Source organism: Leuresthes tenuis, unplaced genomic scaffold (assembly GCF_036924035.1).
Source record: "Leuresthes tenuis unplaced genomic scaffold, fLeuTen1.0.hap1 SCAF_11, whole genome shotgun sequence".
In the NCBI taxonomy this organism is placed as follows: Eukaryota; Metazoa; Chordata; class Actinopteri; order Atheriniformes; family Atherinopsidae; genus Leuresthes; species Leuresthes tenuis.
Genome location: NW_027325365.1, coordinates 28082500 through 28098901, shown reverse-complemented (window position 1 = coordinate 28098901; position 16402 = coordinate 28082500). Strand labels below are relative to the sequence as shown.

General features: G+C 40.3%; 1 protein-coding gene across 3 annotated transcripts in view; it reads left to right on the top strand.

The window, feature by feature from the left end:
• LOC140318434 (storkhead-box protein 2-like) overlaps positions 1–14957 on the top strand; it is a 63598-nt gene extending 48641 nt beyond the window's left edge. For all 3 annotated transcript variants that reach the window (XM_072396253.1, XM_072396254.1, XM_072396255.1), the window contains 2 exons: positions 4682–7055; positions 12857–14957. In XM_072396253.1, coding sequence (XP_072252354.1) covers positions 4682–7055; positions 12857–13061 — 2579 coding nt within the window. In that variant the 3' untranslated portion in view covers positions 13062–14957. The remainder of the gene's footprint in view (positions 1–4681; positions 7056–12856) is intronic.
• The last annotated feature ends 1445 nt before the right edge of the window (positions 14958–16402 follow it).

The window sequence follows — 16402 nt, the reverse complement described above, 5'->3', positions numbered from 1 at the left end:
AAGCTGTGGAGAGAATGCAGAATTAAATACAGTTCACACCCTGACCTTCTCCTTTGTCAGAATGTATACTTACATTCCCTCTCCACTTTCATAATCTCTAGCTTGATCTTTTTTATTTTCAGTGTCTTGTATTCCATATCTAGTTTGGTGCTCTCTATACCCAACAGAAGTTTCCGTTTGTACATAGTTTGGATATCCTGTGATAGAGGAAATGTGCCTGTGAGCAACGAAGTATGTAGGTAGTGATAGTAATGTGAAGAGTTACTTACGTCACTCTTTGCTGCTGGAATTTTTGTTCCTGTTGCAACCTGCAGTAAAGTGTATTGATGATAATTAGGCCTATTGCTATAGAATAGTTGGACTGCAGATGCAGTTGAAGTAGGAGATCACAGGGATGCATGAGATGCATAGTATTTCCATCGAAAGAAAATTTAATTGAATACAACTACTCACACATGGGTTAGGGATGTCCTCTGTGGTCTGGGGATCAAGCAGGCAGACGGTGTCTCCCACCACTGACAGATATAGGCACACCATCATATATTATTGAGAGACTTACAATTTGAGGGAAAGTGATCAATACCTTCTACATACTGATCCTATACACTTTTGGGAACGTATCCCGGGGAGGTCCCTCCCTGTATTCCTTCCACCAGTGGCCACCCTCAATTGCTGGTGAGAGCAAGTTCCTCTGCTGGTGTGAGATTTTCGGCTGGAGGACCCTCACTAGTGGCAGAGGCCTCTGTCTTTTTTTGGTAGCTACAGTGCAACATATTTACAGCTCAACACATTTTTTGGACAAACACATTTCTTCAAAGGCTACTCTGAAATATGTTCTTGTACTTTACTTTACGCTTATGGCTGTTAAGACTGCTTCTGTTGAGATGTAACAGTGAAGAATTAATATGTGGGTCACACACTCACGGTAATATGGTCACAAAGTATGATGATGTGTGTTGATTGTTGGGTTATTAATAAACTGAGCAAGGCCAGTAACTTTGTGCAGTACATCTCATACAGAGAAAATTCAGCATGCTTTATGTAAAAAATGTATAACATAGAGGAGAGCATGAATACATGAGGACAGTGAAATGAACATGAAACAATTGACTATGGTATGAAACTTGTATAACATGCATTTAGTCTGTCAGCAATTGTTTGCCATGCCGTTTCCCTCGTTTTATTGATCACAGCTAATTACCTTTTCTGGTGATGACACTTAAAATCTTCATACAGCTTCATAAGCATTCTTTGTTCAGCTGCTGGGAAAGTGACAGCTCTTGTTTTGCTCTCCTTTTCCGCTATCCCCTTTTTTTCCACCATCCACTCATCAGGGTTTCTTACGTTCCTCGGTCACTCGCGCATAGCCAGGCTATGTAAGCCTTGCTTGAGTCAGCCTCGATTAGATGGAGCTGAAATGTCTTAGTGGGACGAATTGAGGCTTAATTGGGAGTTGGCGTTATCATCGCCTGATTTAAGCGTGGCTTTCCCGATACAGACTGGCTTTCTTTAGCTACGTTCGTGGAACACCCTTCAGGTGTGCACAGGAAGTAAACACAACTGAACACACAAAGGGATAAACTCTAATAAAAAAAAACAGGAAACTAGGAAGGAAATCAAAGAGCAAAAAGTTAAAAAAAACAAACAAAAGATACAAAAACTCATAGACCATGACATTTCAAGGAATGTATTGGCAATGAAATCTATTATGCAGAAAGGGACATTGTCCATACTTTACTTCTCTTAGCAGAGGAGGAAATATTTAAGAGATCAGTTTGTAATAGCAAAGAATATTATGAGTAGAAAAAGATGTTGAGCAGGTAGAGCAGTTTTTTTCTACCAGTTTTGTTGTGGCCTATTTTTTACGTTTGCTCTCAGTCTGACATTCAGCCAGGCTAGCCGTTTGCGTTCCTACAGGGACAAAGAGATGGATGGTTCAGTGGTTACATCTGCTGATGCTGTGACGCGAGGTGGAGAATGAAGAAAATGAAGAAACATCTTTCTTAGTATCACAAGCTTCAGCAATACTTGGTGGTTAACATCTACTTTAATATTACCAGCTAAAAGCATGTATTGCTGTCTGAGAAACCTACAAATCGCAACCTCGCACACATAGTCTAAAAAGATCTCTGATTCAAAGCCAATCAGAGGTTAGTAGTAATGATGAAAAAATATAAATAATAGTAATAATTATAATAATTTTGTATGGTTTACAAAGTGCTTTACAGAAAAGGATTGAACAAGTTGGGTCAGATGGATGTTCACATAAGCATAATGATAAAAATGAAGGATAAATGTATGAGACATTGCTAACGGCTTTCTCAAAGAGGAGAGCTTTAAGGAGGGGTTTGAAGGTAGCCACAAATGTTATGTGTCAGAGTTCAGTGGATAAAGAGTTTCATAAAATGGGGGTTCTAATGGAAAAGGCCTGATCTTCCTTTGTCACAGACTGTTATTTGGAAATAGTTACCAGGTATCTGTGGATCTCAGTGGTCTGGAGGGAAGATACCAGATCAATAAGTCTGAGAGATATTTAGGGTAATTTGTAAGTGAGCAGTAAGATTTTGAAATAAATTTTTTTGCTGTTTTGCACTCAAACCAGACAGGAAGCCGTTAAAACACTCTTATCATTCATAAATGATATCAGCTGAGCAAAGAAGACTTTCTTCAGAGCCATAGATAAAAAGACAGTTTGGATATTTGTCTGTACTTAAAGATAATTGGTCCAAACTGGGATTCTTTAGCAGATGATGAACAACAGTACATTTAAAGCCTCTAGAATTCAGGAGGAGATCGTGTGGGAGACTGTACACCAGGGATACCCACATCCGGTCCTTGAGGGCCGCTGTTCTGCAGGTTCAAGATATTTCCCTGCTTCAACACAACTGATTCAGTTCAATGCATCATTAGCAGGCTTGTGCAGAACTTAACGATCTCTTAAAGATATCCATTTCTGGATCATCTCTGGATTATTGCCCTAAAACTAGCCCACAATATGCTTCTTCATTGTGAATGTAACCTGGCCCGCTCTGAAACAGTCCCAGAGAGTGGATCTGTGCTCAATTTACACACAACCAAGAGCAGCAGTATGCAAACTCACAGAAAGTAAAAGTCACAGCAAACAAAAAAAGAACTCAGTAAAATATGTGATTACACTTTACAGTCAACACATATGAAGTACTGATAATGGTAGACTGAATGAAAACCTCCCCAAACAACAGCAGACTCTTGAATTCTCATTCACTGTGTTAAAATGCATGAAATGCAACATGCTGAGGTTTTCATCCAGTGAAAGATAGAGCTATTTAAAATGCAGATGTTTTTAAATACCGTAGATGCATGTGAATGTGTGCCATGATAAACCTGTCACGTCGACAACAAGAAGATGTCCTGCTCAAGAACATGCAATGCAGTCATAAAAGACTAAAAACAGATGTACACAAAGCTTAACGAGTTAACACAGTTAACACAGTTGACATGTTAAGACCATGGTTAAAAATATTTTGGCTGCACGTGATCAACCGCAGAGTGACCCAGTGGACCCTTGTCGACTCTTGTGGCCTACAGTCTAAAAGGATGTTGAAATCATGAATCAGCTTTTAGTCACTCACATTGTATCAACTGAAAATATTTAATTTTTTTCCTCTGATTCAATTACATATAGCAGATGATAATCAAGCTTCAAGTTTATTCAATATTAATCTGATTATGTATGACAGCTTCTGCTTTTAACTGCCATTTGCTTACCACTGTTATCAATGAGATTAAGTTAAAGTTTTTGTTAACTATGTGGACCTTTTCTAGTTTAATCAGTAAACTTGGTTTAAGGCAAAGGTGTAAATTGAGGTTAGGCTAGTTGTAACAAGGATTAGGTTTAGGGTTTAGGTTAGGCTCTACAAAATGAGTTGTACTCACTGCAATGTTATATCAAAGACAGTTGTGGAAGATTGTGTGTATGTATGTGTGTGTGTGTGTTAAAGGGGGGGGGGGGGGGGGGGGGGGGTTCTCTGTCTGCATTACATTATTCTGGTGGCACTGAAAGTCTGCCATGATGTAACTGGCAGTAATACCTCCAGACTGACGGCAGGAGTGAGAGAAACAATAAGCTAGACATCTGTGAAAAGCAGATAAAGAAAAAAACAGATATATCTGCTCTTTTGTTGCAAATTTTAACTTGTAGTCATTCAATATAATTTTTACCGCCCATCAATTACTTACTAAATGCAGCAGAGCTGCTATGAAAGGTGCTGCCCTGCAATGGGGAGCAGGTTCAGGTTCAGGGTTATGCCCAGAGGCATATTGGCATGTGGATGAGCCTGGACCTGAACTGCCAATGCCCCACTCTAGAATCTGAGCTACAGACATCACAGAGAGCAACATATGATTTATGTCCTTTGTCACTTACTAACTGCTAGAATGTTTCACCTAAATCTAATTTAGATTGGTGTCTGAAAGATGATGATGAGGTTTTATCTTTTTTTTTATTGAGTTTAGCTTAACAAAACTATGCTTTCATTTGGTTGCATAGATTTCTTATAGCTTTTTAGTTGCAACGATCATCATAACATCCTTTCTTAAATAGTTTTGTTGTGATGTCATTCTCTTCAATTAAACCTAATGAAAAGAAACCTCTTTATGAAATGTCACTGCTCTGATCCTACCTCTTTCTCATTTTGCTCAGGTGTCCCCACACCAACCGAGGAGGCTCTGCACCACACACTCAACATGCTGGTTCGTGAGCGTAAGATCTACCCAACACCTGATGGATATTTCATTGTTACCCCCCAAACTTATTTCATCACTCCAAGCCTAATCAGAACCAGCTCAAAGTGGTACCACTTAGAGGAGCGGTCAGCTGAACGACACCAGTATCAGAAACAACAGCAGCATCAGCAAACTCAGTGCACCTCCCCTCTCTCGGGCACCATAACCCCATCCACCGCTGGGGGGTTGCGAGATCGAACCCACCCAAAAACCAGCCAAAATCATTGTGGAGCAGGTGAAGATTTTTTTTACAACAATAGTTCCCGTGCAGACGACCCACCTAGCCACCACACAACCTTGCAGCGCCGTTCTCCCAAAGACCACAGAGAGATGTACTCATCACAACACTCCCCACAAACACCTCTTCAGCAAGCAGGAGGCAACACAGAAAAGAGCCGTAGCTCTCTTGGATTCCCGTTTAAGACGGACACACTCACCAAACATCGAGGAGGGGTAGTTGGTGGAGGAGTCACTGGAGACATAGAGAAACAAGCAGGGAGTGGTATAGGAAGTCGTAAGTTTGGTTTGAAGTTGTTTCGTCTTAGTTTTAAGAAGGATAAGGCCAAGCAGCTGGCTACCTTTTCTGCACAGTTCCCCCCTGAAGAGTGGCCACTCCGCGACGAGGAGGTGCCAAGCCAACTGCCACGCCACGTAGAGATGGAGATTATTCGTAGAATCAACCCTGACCTTACTGTCGAAAACCTGGCACGGCATACAGCAGTTATGAAGCGTCTTGAAGAAGAGCGTGCTCAGAGGATCAAAGCATCATCAGCCAATCAGAGCTCCAGGAGTAGAAGAAGCGGGGGTAGACACAGAAAGCAGTCTCAGACCAAACTCAGCCGCTCACATAGCAAGACAAGGGCATTCCGCTTTGAACCAAGTGATGGCACCCATATAGAGCCAGCTGACAGAGACTACAGAGGTTACTCATCCTCACTGGCACGGTCACCACGGGAACAAGCTCTGGCCATGGAGCGGCAAAGGGCTCGGCTTCACCTTGCACACAGTATCCCCAACATTCTGGACTCGTCTCATCTACCTGTCACTCCAGAGTGGGATGTATCTGGAGAGCTTGCCAAGCGACGCACAGAAATGCCTTTTCCTGAGCCAAGCCATGTCCCATCAGCCCATCATTCCAAAGTCCACCGCTCACACTCCCACACCCAGGAGAGGAAGTCTAGAAATGAACGCAGTTGCAAAGCCAAGGAACGTTCTAGGTCTATGGACAACTCCAAAGGACCACTTGGAGCTGGACTGATTGGACCACCTGATTATTACGATGACCGGAGCCGCTACTATACTGATGATGGCACACTGCGAGCCAATCAGAACTCTTCTCTTTACACTCGTTCCACACCTCCCACAGCTAAGATGCCAGGGGATTCTCTTGCATTGGATGGTGGTAGGAACTTTGAGAAAAGTAAGAGTAGGGACAGTTTGCCTGTGTACTCACCCAAACCACTGAGTTCCTCCAACCCTCCTGATGATTACTTCCAGTGCTCTGGTAACTCTGAGGTTACTTTTACTGCAACAAACACACTGGGAACTCTTGGCAAAAACAACCATGAAGGTTTAAAACCAAGCAACACTGACAGGCAAATCGATAGACAGATATCCCATCCACCAGAAAATAAGGATGACTTGCAAAAGGTGGGACCTAAAGGTGGCAGCCTGCCTCCAATACCTCTCTCTGTCCCTGACCCTTGCATTTCTAATTCACGACCTCCCCACAGTGCCACCTCTGGCCAGGAGAAACACAAGGAGATATTCAGTAAAGACACACTCTTCAAACCTCCTCCCAGCCTCCCTTTGTCCGGTTATAGCTCCTTGAGAAAACCCACAGCGATTGCCTCAACTACTCTTTCTTCGTCCTGTGATGCTCTTGATTCCAACAAGGGCTTTGATGCTCCCAAACCACTGGTAGCAACACTGTCTACTCCTACACAGGGGATTGAACCCACATCCAGTGCTGCAGAGGCCTCCTTTGACTACTACAATGTCTCAGATGATGATGAAGTCGAGGAGGGGGGGGCTAAAAGTCGAGAAGAGGATGAGAAACCTGCAAGAAGTGTTGCTGGACTACAAGGAGGTGGAGCAGGGACTATGCAGTGGCTGTTGGAGAGAGAGAAGGCAAGGGATCTACAGCGGAGGTTTGAAAGAACCCTCACATTCTCTGGTGCTAAAGAGAACCTTCCAGAGCCCAGTCAGAGCCAGCAGTCAGCCCACTCGGCGAGACTAGACAGCATGGACTCCAGCTCCGTCACTGTTGACAGTGGATTCAACTCACCACGGTGAGAGCATCACTATACATGCTGCATACAGAAACTCTTACTTTTACACTGATCTGACAAAGTAAGTGCACTAAACAAGATAACATAATTTGGTTGGCTGTGATAAAGTGCTTACAGATAAATATAAAATATCTGATCACCAGATGTTCAACAAATTCTAACAGAAATACACACACATATGTGAAAATAAAGTTGCCCTCTTTCAAATCAATTCAATTCAGTTTCATTTATATAGCGCCAAATTGTCATCTCAAGGCACTTAAATAATATAGTCCAATTCAAGCCAGTTGGAATTCATTTCATTGTAATCATAATCCAATGAAATCCAATTAAATAATTTCAAAATAATCCAATTAATTCATACAGAGCCAATTAAAAAAACAATATCCTATCTAAGGAAACCAACAGATTGCACCGAAACTTGTCTTCAGTCCAATCTCCCGTCCTGAGCGTGCCTGTGGCGACTGTGGAAAGGAACGACTCCCTTTTAACAGGAAGAAACCTCTGGCAGAACCAGACTCAGGAAGGGTGGCCATCCGCCTTGACCAGCTGGGGTTTGAGAAGACAGAAAAGAGGGATAAGAGGGGGGGGAAACACCATTCAAAGGATACCTGTTGGAACAGGGAAACACAAGTTAAAAGCCACAATAATATCATTTGAGAAATTAAACAGGGGGAAAAAGAGAGCAAAGTGAGGAAAGGTGTGACAGATGAGGCCCCGCAGCAGTCTAAGCCTGTAGCAGCTTAACTATGGGCTGTTTCAGGATTACCTGAGCCATCCTTAACTATAAGCGTTATCAAAATGGAGCTTGGTCATTAAGAGGATATATGTGATTATATGTGAGGAGAAGAATCTTAAATTCTATTCTGAATTTAACAGGGAGCCAATGAAGAGAAGCTACAACTGGAGAAAGATGATCTCTCCTGTTAGTTCTCATCAGAACTCTGGCTGCAGCATTTTGGATCAGCTGGAGGCTTTTCAGAGAATATGTCGGACAGCCCAATAATAAAGAATTACAGTTGTCCAATCTTGAAGTAACAAATGCATGGACTAGTTTCTCTGCATCACCCTGATGTTCCTGATTTTAGCAATATTACGAAGGTAAAAGAAGGCAGTTCTACAAACCAGTTTTATATGTGCGTCAAATGATAAATTCTGGTCAAAAATAACTCCAAGGTTCCTCACTGTAGAACTAGAAGCCAAGGAATTACAATCTAGAGTAATTATATAACTAGACAATTTCTCCCTGAAGCGCTCAGGTCCAAACAGAACAACTTCAGTTTTGTCTGAATTTAAAAGCAGACAGTTCTGAGTCATCCAGGTCTTTATATCTTTAAGACATGCTTGTAGTCTGACCAACCTATTGGTTTCATTTGGTTTCATAGATAAGTACAGCTGAGTATCATCAGCATAACAATGGAAATTTATGCCATGCTGTCTAATAATGTCACCCGATGGAAGCATGTATAAAGTAAAAAGAATTGGTCCAAGCACAGAACCCTGAGGAACTCCATGACTTACTACGATGTGTGAGGACAATTCTTCATTTACAAGAACAAACTGGAATCTATCATATAATTATGACTTAAACCAACCTAATGCAGTTCCTTTAATCCCATAAACATGTTCAAGTCTCTGTAACAGAATGCTGTGATCGATCGTATCAAACACCGCACTGAGATCCAACAGGACAAGCACAGAAACAAGTCCGCTATCAGAGGCTAAGAGGAGATCATTGGTAACTTTAACCAATGCTGTTTCTGTGCTATGATGCACTCTGAATCCTGACTGAAACTCTTCAAACAGATTATTTCTGTGTAAATGATCACAAAGTTGTGCTGCAACTATTTTTTCAAGAAATTTAGACAAAAAAGGAGATTGGTTGTAGTTTGATAATTAGCCAACACTAGTTAGGGTTTAGTAGGGTTTTTTTAAAGTAAAAGTTTAATTACAGCAACCTTAAAAGTCTGAATTATATATCCTGTCAACAAAGACAGATTGATCAAATCCAGTATGGAAGTGTCAATTAAGGGGAAAACCTCCTTGAACAGTCTGGTTGGGATTGGGTCTAAAATACAAGTTGATGGTTTAGAAGAGACTGTTGCTGTTGTTAGCTCAGAGAGATCAACTGGGCAGAAGCCATCTAAATACAAATCAGGTTCTAAAGATACTTCTAAAGCTGCTCTACTTGATGATACATCAATGATAATAGTGGGAAGGATTCCATCAATCTTCTCTCTGATAGAAACAATTTTATTGATAAAGAATCTCATGAAATCATCACTGGCTCAACAGATTTCCGACTCTTTGTGAGCCTGGCAACAGTGCTGAAAAGAAACCTGGGATTGTTCTTATTCTCTTCTATCAATGATGAATAATAAGCAGTTCTAGCTTTACAAAGGGCTTTCTTATATGTTATTAAACTATATTTCCAGATTAATTGAGACTCTTCTAAATTGGACTCTTTCTGTTCTAATTATCCTGAAGTTTGAATTCAGGGTCTGCTCATACAAAAGAAGGGCCTCAGAGCAAGCAGAATAAAATGTGACCTTTATACAAACTGACTTGACATCAACTTCACATCTTATAAAATCTCTATAAAAATCCTCAGATCCGCATCAGGTGTTAAAATTCAGTAAATCCAACCTCAGATGAACAAAAGCACGAAATATAACACTGTGTCATTATTTGTTGAACAAAAACTGAGACAAACACAGAAGAAGTGTGTGAAAAACTAAGTCTTGTAGAACCATCTTTAGCAGCAATAAACTGAAGTAATGGTTTCCTGTGGGACGTTATCAGTCTCTCACATGGTTGTGGAGGAATCTTGGCCACTCTTCTTTCCATCGTTGCTTCAGTTCATTGAGGTTTGCAGCATTGGTTTATGCACAGCTCTCCTAAGGTCCCACCACAGCATTTCAATCAGGTTGAGGTCTGGACTTTGACTGGAGCATGGCAACATCTTGATTCTGTTCTTTGTCAGACCTTCTGTTGTAGATTTGCTGCTGTGCTTGGGATCATTGTCCTTCTGATGACCCACTTTCAGACAAGCTTTATCTGTCGGACAGATGGCCTCACATTTACTCTTGAATACTTTGGTATACAGAAGAGTTCATGGTGAACTCAATGACTGCAAGATGCCCAGGTTCCAAATTTTCTGGGATGCTGTCAGCAATGTGATTTATGCAATTCAATGCATCACTTGTAAAAAGATATATATATAGCTGAGACGAGGAATAGTCTGCAGATGAGAATGTATTAGCGTGCTTACTATCTTCGCAGAGTGAATAAATCCACGGTTTCATACAGTCACCTCGCAGATCATGGTCCAGAGAATTCTGTTTTTCTGGGGTTAGAAAGTAACATCAACTGGTCAAGGCCCCTGCACGAGGAGAGATTGGATCACAGTCCTACAAACTATGGAGAGGGATTTCAGGGTTTCTCTCCTGGACGTGTTGCCTTCGCATAGATGGATGGAATGATTTTTTTAGATATTGCTTTGAAGGCCACATTATGCACGAAGGTTATTTTAAAGCAGCACTAGAGAAGTTTGTGAACCTTAAAGTAGGGATGTGAAATTGGCTTTGTCTTCAGATCATTCAATCGTGGCCACTATCGATTGCCGACAGACGATCCGATCAAAAATCACTTAATCCCTATTGCGGCCTATTTTTTTCATTTATAAATATAGGTTTTGCGCCACATCTGCACAGACAAAAGTGTCTGTAGCTCAAAATTTTATTTTGGTTTGGTTATTTGTGTGAGGAGCATTTATGCTGATCCCTCGATTTAATAAAGTTATTGTTTTTCAAATATATGCGTGAATTATTTATTTTGTGACTAAAAAGAAAGATAATATAGTGGTGAGAGAAAAGTGTTTGGTAAGCAAGCAAGAAGATGACGAACAGAGGAGACAAAGAGAGCCTGCTTCTACGGCGCGCACCTCCGAAAAAAAGTGAGAAGGAAAAAAAGATGCAACAGGGTGTAATTAAGAGTTTAATATTCAAAGGGCTCTGTATGCAGACATGTTGAGAAACATTTTTAAGTACACAATAAAGCGCAGGTTCTAGAGATTCTTTCTTTAACATCTTATGACATTAAATTCAAGATCGCCTTAAAGTCCGCCTTTTGAAAAAAAGATCACGATCTTCCCTTCGATCGCCAATAGACGATCCGATCAAAAATCACTCCATCCCTACCTTATAGTGGGACATATTATTGAAACCCTGGGAGCATATATTAGGGTGTCTGAAGTCACCAGCAAGTGTAAAATTCCCCAAAAACACAAAACACAATTTTTTCCCCTTTGTTTGAACGAGCCGTTTTGATTCTCATCTCAAAAGTTAGTTGACTCCGCCTCCTCTGCTAAACCCCGCCCATTCACATCCGCCCTGCTGGATGAAGCCAGCTTCTGGTGGGAATATTCTGTTGTCAGCTGTACTAAGGAGCATGCATCTTCCATCTACCAGCATTCTCAGAGGATATAAGAGTCCCGTAGATAAACTCTACTTGAGGGTAATGTTCCAGCAGAGTTAGCTAAAGACTGTGTATATGTGCAGAAACCACTTTTCATCAGACTGTTTTAACAGCTTGGTCCAGTTCAACACTGGACTGAAGAAACTGAGCCACAAAGAGGGATCAGTTCCAACTCTCAGAGCCTGAACTTCAGAGCAGGGAAATGGAAGTATCTAAAAAAATAACATTATTGTTACCACATTACTTTATCAACTGAAGCTTTCTAGTTGAACGGAACGTTCTGTAATTCCGACAACCACAACCTTGCTGTGTGGATTTTTTGTTACATTTTTTTTGTTGAGATTTTGTGTTTTCAACACAAAACCGGTCCTCTCCTCACTGCCGTTGCTACATTGAACACCGTGTACTGCTCCCAGTGTGTTAACATTACATTATCGGCATGTTTCTGGTAAAGATGTAGGTCTCCAAGTACAATTCTTTAATGAGGTTAATATATTAAATTAAACACAGTAATTATCCGTACACAAGCATTACTACTGTGTACATGTCATGAAGCATTGTTTACTGGCATCTGCTGTCAACTTAGAGCTACACTGCCTAAACTGTTTCCCGCTTCATTATGTTTGTGTGTACTGCCCAGGTTTTAATGACAGGTAATGCACGTAAACAACCAGCATGACAGTGTGTCCTGAGGCAGCAGGCATTTTGACTAAAGCCTGTCTCATTCATCTCAGTAAGAAGAAGTAAGAAATTTGTGTCAAATTATTGAAAAGGGCATGATATGTCACCTTTAGAACTATATGCTTCTGACTCTGTGTTACATTGTCTTTTTACATGCACACAGCATCAAACTATAACCGGCGAATTTGCATTATTGTGTTGTTTACCTATAGTCGAAACTGAAACAACAAGTCAGTGCTTTAAGTTTAGAAGTCACAAATTATACATATTTTGGGCATTTTTGCCTTTAATGAACAGAACAGTAGAGAGAGACAGGAAAGGGGGGTTAAAGATGGGATTCAAACCAGCGATCACTGCAATTGGTGGTATGTGCGCTAACCATTCGACCACTTTGCATTTGTTTTTGTGTCAGGGAAGCCAGATAGAAAGGCTTCTTTTTACAGTCTGTTTTTGTGTTTTATACAGCCTACTCTCCTGCCTGGACTGGACTGGATAAGTCTGCCTTTTAGAAAGCCTCGCACTCTTAATTAACAGAAATCTAAATGTTTGTTAAACAGAGTATAAAGTCCTGACATCTCATTGACTTGAACAGTTTATTGCAGAAATATTTCAAGACCGTGTCATTTGTCTTTGTGTCTTAACAGAACCAGAGAGAGTTTAGCATCAAACACCTCTTCAATAGTGGAAAGTAACAGACGGCAAAACTTGGCACTGAGTCCTGGCCACCTCGGCATTACCTCTGGTAACGGTCCTCCTTTCTCCTTCCGTGCCATTTCGGAACCTGCGGGCACCCAGCCAGACAAACTCCAGAAGCCCAACACCTGCCTTGCGTCAATCACCAGTGTGTAGACTTGGAGCTAAGGACTGGGCCAAGCGTTGACAGAAAGTCATAGTCCCACCCACAAGGACTGTTACACCCTGAGACTGACAGACTGAATCAGTGGAGCTGCGACAGGTCCACTGTGGAAACGACACCTGTTAACACCTACGTACACACACACACACAAAATATAAACTGGAATCACAAGGAAACTACTCTCTCTTTAAGACAGATACAAACACACACACACACACACACACACACATCAAGCCACTGGGTTAACTCTGATAATGTTACTCTACAGCCTCTAGTTTACATACTACTGTTTTTGTGTTGTTTTACATATGTGCGTTCTAGTTGGTGGATGCATGTGTGAGTGTGTGGGTGTGTGTGTTGGTGTAATGTATGTATTATCTGTAATCTCAGGTTATGTTATTTCCACTCCTATTCTAATTCCTCCATATCAGCATCTCCCTCTAGTGGTGCTACACACTGAGGAGCTGCCACTCCACTGACTACTGTTACTGATGGTTTGGTAAACAAACATACTCTCACTGATCCAGCTTCAACTCACTAGTTGTCTCTTTTAGCTCTACTGTATCATCTGCTACTTGCAGACACCCTTTAAGGCAAGACATGGCAGGCAAAAACATTGTTTTTTCATGCATTGGCTAGTTTGAAAATTTGCAGCTGTTTGGCTTCCCTTTTTCAAGTGGAAAGAAGAAAAATTAACATGACTTTGAGAGGCACGGTGACAAGTTGGTGATGGAGAGGCATGGCTAGGCATTTCCACAACTGGCACTCTTTTATGTGTTAATGGAGATTTTTCCTAAAAAAAGGTAAAAAAATTCTAGGAGAAGAGGATTTAAATTAAATGAAATTTAAATTTTCAATTTAGAATGCTAATACGATCTTATTCTGCCAGTATTTAATATTGACAGTTTTTTTTCATCTTAACAGTGAAACACTTGACTAAAAGAAAAAGAATATAGAAGTCAGTGAATCAAATAATAAGACCTCAAGTTTAAAGGAGGGAGGAGGAGTCATACAGCTAAACCCTTTTATTGTTTTCCTATCCTGTTCTTTTCACACAGCTGGGGTTTAGAAAGTGATGGATTAAAATTGCAGTGATGTCTGGCTATGGAGTCATTTCAAAATGGTTTTCTTATTTGCAATCATTGCTGCACTATTAGGGTGAATCTTGTGTGCTGACTGTGGTTCTAGACTGTGAAAAATCATAAGAAATTTGAATGTCATCAATCTGAGGACTGAATCTAATTGAAACATTTGTGAAAGTAAAGAGCTGTACAGTTGCATAAAGAAAGTCAGGTGATAGTTACTTTTTTTTCTCAGAGCCAAACTGTGCACCTGAAATATTTTCAACCTCTGAAGCAGTAAGCATGCTCACCTTCACACTTGTAGACACTTATGTTTTCTAGATAACAAGTAGTCCCAAAAAAAGCTGTGCCTGTGTTGTTAAATGAACGTCACCTGATTGTAATCAGGTCCGACCGTATGTGACCCCACACTGGTTTGCGCTGCTCTTAGTAGATTACAGTGGTACGAAATGTACTGGTTGTGTCTGTGTTCATAAATCAGTGCAGTGTTAGTAGATCACCCACTGCTCGTGGTCATCTGCTCTTCTTTTCACTGCACCCTCAAGCAGGACAAATTGCCTTTTAAATTTGCCCCCCAAACATTTTGAACAGTCATTTGTCCTATTTAATACATCTGACCCAGTCTGACATTTTATTGGATATATTATTTCTTTTTATTAGACTTACTATTGCTAAAAACTTGTACTATAAAAAGTAACTGTCTTATTGTAAGTATTGAACTGGGGAGCTTTATGAGTACTTTTTTTTTATCTAAAAATGTATTGGTTTCCAATATTTACAATAAAATTTTACATTCTAATCTTTAAAGACAGGTTTTGTCAGAACTATTTTTCTCTTCAGACTCTCAAACAATAATCTCTTTTTAAGTATTTCTTAAAAACATGAAACCTTCCTCTTTAATTCCCATCTAGTATATGCTAAATATTTTTGTTGTCATTTTTTTTGTAGTATTCACACCCTGTGCTTTGAAAAAGTCCATGTCTAAAAATTCAGCATAGATGCTCTTTTACTGGTTGTTGACTATGTTTTTTGATTGATTGTGTTATAGAAAAAGAAATTCCAAATTCTCTCCTTTATAAGACTAACATGCCAAGAAAAGGAAACAATAGTTTTGAACCTGGCTTCATCCAATGTTCCGATTTTTGTTTCTGAAATGTATGTCAGTTTGGGCATATTTATTTGGATACAGTGTGTTATTAACAAGTTCATGATAATTTATGTCTTGCCTTAAAGATCAGTTTAAATGACAGTACCCTGAGCAAAAAAAAAAACTTGTGTAGTGGTTATACAGTGGAGGTAGAACACATAACTGGGCCGGTTGTTCTTAACATGACATTCTGTAGAATGAATGTGAGCCAGTCCTGTAACTGTTGGATGCTGTGATGCCCGTCTCAACTCCCTGAAAGCTGTTGCCAGTTTTCAGTTCCGTCAGTAGTGGTTAGATATGGGCAGCCTTAGTTGCAGTTCCAAAATTGTTTTATTACCGACTGTTAGGCTTTTCTAGCTTCTACTTTTTTATGTTACTTATAATGTCCATGAAAAGCTGCCTATTTTATCTAATCTACAACCGAAAACATTCTTCTGCCACTGGAACAAAGAATGATTTGACGCAAAGAACAAGGAATTAATAAACACAGCAAGGTTGGGGCTGCACAATTAACTCTCTTCTAATCTTGATTTTGACTTCCTACGATAAAACAAACATGATTGTCCATTTAAAATGCATGCCCTGCCAATGAAAGCAAAGCAAAAGCAAATCAAGCACTCCCTGTGGACCGCATGCCTGTATATGCCAATCGTAGCTGTTCCTGGCACAGCACAGCTAGAAGTTTCCTGGATGAAGTTCGGACGAATAGCAACATAAGGACAGATATACGAGAATGGAGCGCAGAGCATGGAAACAAAACGAATGCTGGCACAGTGGAGCAGAGGAGCTGGTCCCTGGAAGCAGATCATCATCTGTCGTTGGGGAATACTTTCGATTTAGGGCGAGTGATGTTAACCAAGAACAGATCATATGCAGAGAGAGCTGTAGAGTTGTGTGTGTGCCACAACAAGAATAAACTAATTTACTTGAATGAAGATCTACAGAAACTGAAAAGAGGACATAATTTCTACAGTAGTTGAAAGAAAAAAATAGTTGTATAGAAAAAAATTACTTCAGTCCAGAAGTGCTCATGGACAAGCAATTAACATGTCATCTGAACAGCTCAACAATAAAAAATAATTATTATTAATAGTTATTTCATTCA